General features: G+C 34.8%; 1 protein-coding gene across 2 annotated transcripts; it reads left to right on the plus strand.

Annotated features, from left to right (window-relative positions):
• Positions 1 to 1,330: 1,330 nt before the first annotated feature.
• On the plus strand, positions 1,331 to 3,759 carry LOC142401966 (uncharacterized). 2 transcript variants are annotated; one of them, XM_075487415.1, is made up of 4 exons: positions 1,331 to 1,491; positions 2,292 to 2,444; positions 2,612 to 2,755; positions 3,313 to 3,759. In XM_075487415.1, the coding sequence occupies exons 1-4, from the start codon at positions 1,365 to 1,367 to the stop codon at positions 3,633 to 3,635; spliced, it is 747 nt and encodes a 248-aa protein (XP_075343530.1). In that variant the 5' UTR covers positions 1,331 to 1,364; the 3' UTR covers positions 3,636 to 3,759. The 2 variants fall into 2 exon arrangements, with proteins under 2 accessions (XP_075343530.1, XP_075343531.1); XM_075487416.1 differs by having other exon boundaries at positions 3,448 to 3,759.
• The last annotated feature ends 1,362 nt before the right edge of the window (positions 3,760 to 5,121 follow it).

A 5,121-nucleotide genomic window follows, 5' to 3' on the forward strand; every position in this document is an offset into this window, starting at 1 on the left:
CTCAAGTATGTGAGTGGTAGTCACCACCCTAGCTAAGAGGTTGTACAGACAAAATATGCTCAAATACCATTCTACATGTAAGTAATTACCCTCAATAGCCTACTAACACTGAGTATATAACAAAAACACAGACTGATCTAGATATCAATAATCCCAGTTATGAGCTGGTTGGTATTTCAATATTTTGAATGACAAAATGCTTATTTTAATTTAAAAAGTGATCAATTTTAAGACATTCTAAAGATACAGGAATGTAATGGTACACTGAGTGTGTGTTGCAATGAGACATGGAGCTTACCACCTATATCCATCTTTTGTTGTGTCAGTTCTTTTAAATTTCATTCTGCTGTTGCAGGCAGGACATCGTTTTTTTCTTGCCAACAGCCTCTTCTTCTGGAGCCATCTTATCAAGTTTTTGCCGCCATGTGCTGTCTTCTGTAGACATTTTATTATCAACGTCATTTTACTGAAAAAAAAATTAAAACATAACGGGTGTAACATTAAATGCATTTATAATATAATACTTGAAAAAATACTGTGAAAAAACATGATTATAAATTTTTATAATTAAATAGGGCCCACTCCGCTGATTGCGTTGCCTTTACAATAATGACTTAAAAATGTATCAACTTAATCTTTACCAGATTCGAAACTCGCGATGGACATTGACGCAACCTTCTCCTCTTCTTGTGCCTTCACCTCGTGGTGATTTTACCGGGCTTTTCACTTGGTCTCTGAATCAAGTCAACGCACTGACTGCAACAACGGAAATACTTCACAATAAGAGCATTGCTTGTGAAAAAAACTAAGACTAAGCACCAATCTTCCATCAGTCACTTTCATAAAGTAACGTTTATTGAACATTTATATTATATATATTCACATGTAATTGGTACTGTAACGCGTACATTGTTATACAGAAATGTATTTTACTTACATTTGGTTGGAGATCTCTGTGTCAACCGGAAGTTGGATCCGACTTATGGTGCTCGCGCAAAATTGATACGAAAGTAGACCGGAGACTTCTGAGAGGGAAAACAACACACAGCTGAAGACCTGAAGTTAGCTACAGTTAACAGGTAAGTTATTATCGATTTGCAGACTCCCGTTTTGAAGCCTTGAGCTTTGCAATGTGGTCACCGGCAAACAGTTTTTTTCGGAACCAGAAGCAAACACATTTGCACAGTGACAGCTAGCTAACGTTAGCTAGCTAAATTTAGCGACACAAAGCAGCCAAAGCAGGCTGTTAACACGTTTTAACTTAAATACGGTAAGTTAGTTTTGTTGCAGCTTGGTTAGCTGCATGTACTCAAATAGGCTACGGGTGAAGTTTAACAATTGATCTGTGACTTGGCTTTGACCTAATGTATTGTTTAATTTTATTATCATATTTTATACTTCTAATGTCCAGAGTCATGCCACGTGGAGTTAGAAGAACAAGGAGTAATAAAAATCCAGTCGATGATGAGTTGGTACAGTCTACTGATGAAGGTAAGTTAATGTTAGCAACTGGGTGGTCCTTAAATTAGTTCCCTCATAGTTGTTAACTCTTATTACAAATTTCTGTGTATGCCATATTTATTAAATTTTAAATATATGAATCAATCAATCAAATAATCTTCCCAAATTAAGTTCATCATTAAAATTCTTGTCATAATTTTCAGGATTTAAACCGTTAAAATGCCAGTTGCAACAAACATACTCATGCTAGAGAAGTTTGGAGTGTGTGTCCACCCTAAAGCAGTTTGATCTCATTGTAAATGTCTCTGTTTTGTCTCTATTTTGGCTGTATGGCGCACGCACACACACCCAATGAACACATATACCCTTTTTCTTAGTAGCCGTTAGGGTTAGGGTTAGACGTCATCCTCACACATCATAATGAACCCAACATCCAGGAAAATGGTCGAGAGCATATCAAGTATCAAAAATGACAACAAAAAAAAATGAAAGAGTGCATGATTTTGGCATTTTGGGCGTTCGTTTGTTCAAGAGTGGTGAATAAATTTAAATCTTACCCTGTGTCTGTAATAGAGCTGCAATAATTATAACTTAACATAATCACAGTTAAGTTTTTTTTTTAATCAAAATGGGTCAGCTCTACAACATTCCATACCACCAGAAAGGCAGTCTTGGATTTGAGTGTTCTGAAAATGACACCCCACTCTTCTTTCTGCCAGTCCATAGGATTTTATGTTGTTATATGTTGTTGTATGTTATTAGTAATTGAAATAGAACAGGCTATAACTGACCACTACATTTGAAATATATTTCTGTTTGTATCTTTTTAGTTGTTGAGATTCAAACCCCGGCTCCAACCATGGATAAATTCCGGCAGGAATTCAAATTAGTAAAGGAGGAGAACCGGCTCCTAAAAGAAGAGATCCGGCTTCTAAAAGAGGAGCGGGATTTCCTTAGAGAGAAAACTGACCCAACCCCAAAAGGTGTCTGTAGGCTTAATAAGTGGCCTTCTATTTTGCATATATTGATTTCAAATCCCCACATCATGGAAATGCATGAAGTATATTACAATAAGTGTTTTTTCATGTGCAAAATAAATAAAATCTCTATCAAAAAATAATTTTAGGAATTGTATTTCTTTTATTGTCAGGGCCACGCAAAAGAAAGGCAAAGGATTTCTCAGACTCTTCGTCTTCTGACACATCATCTGAGTCGGACTCCTCTTCTGAACAGGAGAAGCGGAAGGGGAAGAAGAACAAGACCAAGAAGAAGTCTAAAACATTTGGAAAAAGAGGTAATTTCCATCATTTGGAAAAAAAATGGCCTACAGTTATGTGCATATAGTTTACATTTATATATAATGTATATACCGCCTTGATCACACCATGATAATCAACAAATAAATTGTGCTGTTTGTTTCTCTCCTTATTAAATATAGGGAGAGATGGAATTTAAGCTATATGTATAACTGTACTAGACCTTACATAGTCTGTGGAACTTTGTCATCTTTACATCACAGCAGTTTCTCACAATTCCATTCTAGTCTCAGTGTAGCACCTTCATGTGCTGACTGATTTTAGTAGGCATGTATAACCTACACACATAATCTAGTATTTCATATATATTTACCATACATAAACCTATATTTAGGGCTGGGCCGGTTATGATATGTACATCAGTACATATTGATTCATACACTATTGTGAAGGTTAGTGCTGACACTAGTTGGCTCTGGTTTATAAGTGTCTAACTCTAGAATGCCCTGTTATGTACAATCAGGCTTATCAATTTATTTGTGTAATGCTGATATAAAGTTCATCTGTATTTTCATTTTATGATCTGTCTTGATAGTTCAGAGTCCAGAGGAGGTTGTCCACAGATACCGGGCTGTCCTGAAAGTGTTTAGGCGCACCAGGAGCCTCAATCTCAGCTGCAAATCTCTGGATGTGGACAGAAATACAATTGCATTGTCTGCTGTCATTGCAGATATCATGATTGCCTCAGAGGGTGAGGACTTTGGACCACTGCCGGTGTTCACAGAAGGAGACACTGTTGCCAGCTTTGCAAAAACCTGCATGAACTTCATAGACACTAACAAACGTCTTGAGGAAAAAATTAAGAGAATGAAAAAGGAATCTGAGCTGCTTCCCATAAAATATAAATTTAGGAAGTGAGCGGCCACACATCTCTTGTATGCCACAATGTTGTATACTGTTGTTTACACTTCCAATATGTGCCATATTGTTGTTTGCACTGATTTGTTAAAGTGATGTTATGGTGTTAATGTTTAACCTCAGATTAGTAGGGTCAAAATTACCACGGCAGTCAGTCTTAATGCACTTTGAGTTTTTATTATTGTTATTATTTTTAAGTTCCAGAATTAAACTTTCCTTACCTTTGCATCCAGTTTCAGTTTACTAACCTAAATTATAATTGACATAGTAATGTATCAGAGCCTACATGGTACAAGTTTCTGTTTATTGACTAGTCAGTTATCTATTATATATTACAAATTATACATGTAAGAACATGGTTATTACATGGAAACAAACACGGGTTTCTTTTACAGTACAGTTTTAGTTTACTTACCGAGTAAATTATCATGTATTACATAGTAATATAACTGAACCTACATGGTACAAGTTTGTGTTTATTTGCCAGTGAGGTGAGTTATCTATTACAAATTATATATGTAAGAACATGGTTATTACATGGAAACAAAAACGGCTTTCTTTTACAGTACAGTTTTAGTTTACTTACCGAGTAAATTATCATGTATTACATAGTAATATATCTGAACCTACATGGTACAAGTTTGTGTTTATTCATTGGCAAAGGGAAGGATTTTAATTTACCATACATATAACAGGGAAATACATCCATAATTTATTTTTATTTACCTTACAATTTCAGTGGTAATTACACAATAACACAAAACAATTAACTATATATTTACTTAATAAATACCTGGCATTTCAGCCATGCTTTCTCTGTACTTACTTCTCATTACAGTGGTAATTTCCCAAAAATACAATATAATTTACAGATAAATACCTAGTATTTCAGCCGTAGATTCACTGTATTTACCCACTTATTACCAGTAGTTATTACCAATAACGCTTTATAATTTACTGGGTAAATTCCCAGTATTTTGGCCATGGTTTCATTGCACTTACCTTCTTATTACAGTAGTTAATACCTAGTAACACATTTTTGGTACCATATATTTACTGGGTAAATAGCTAGTAATTAGGGGACCATAGCTACCTGCTTATTACCATCTTATAACCCAATAATACACTATAATTTATCATATTCTTACCAGGTAAATACACCATAGTTTCATTGTACTTACCTTCTTATTACCATAGGTAATTACCTAGTAACACTTTTGTGTTACCATGTATTTACTGGGTAAATACTAGGTAATTAGGGGACTGTAAAAGAAAGCGTTACCAGAAAAACAGGAATAGCCTTACTTTTGCGAGTTAAAGCCAAATTGGTATTTTTGCTATATACTGAATTCTTTCAGTCAAAACAAGTTCAAACTCCTATGTCCTTCATATATATATCAATACTAAGTAGGTTACATGCATAAACCTCTTTAAATGACCTTGTTTGAGAAAGAAAAACAGGAATAGCCTTCTTTTGCGGAATTAA

This window comes from Odontesthes bonariensis, chromosome 16 (genome assembly GCF_027942865.1).
Source record: "Odontesthes bonariensis isolate fOdoBon6 chromosome 16, fOdoBon6.hap1, whole genome shotgun sequence".
In the NCBI taxonomy this organism is placed as follows: domain Eukaryota; kingdom Metazoa; phylum Chordata; class Actinopteri; order Atheriniformes; family Atherinopsidae; genus Odontesthes; species Odontesthes bonariensis.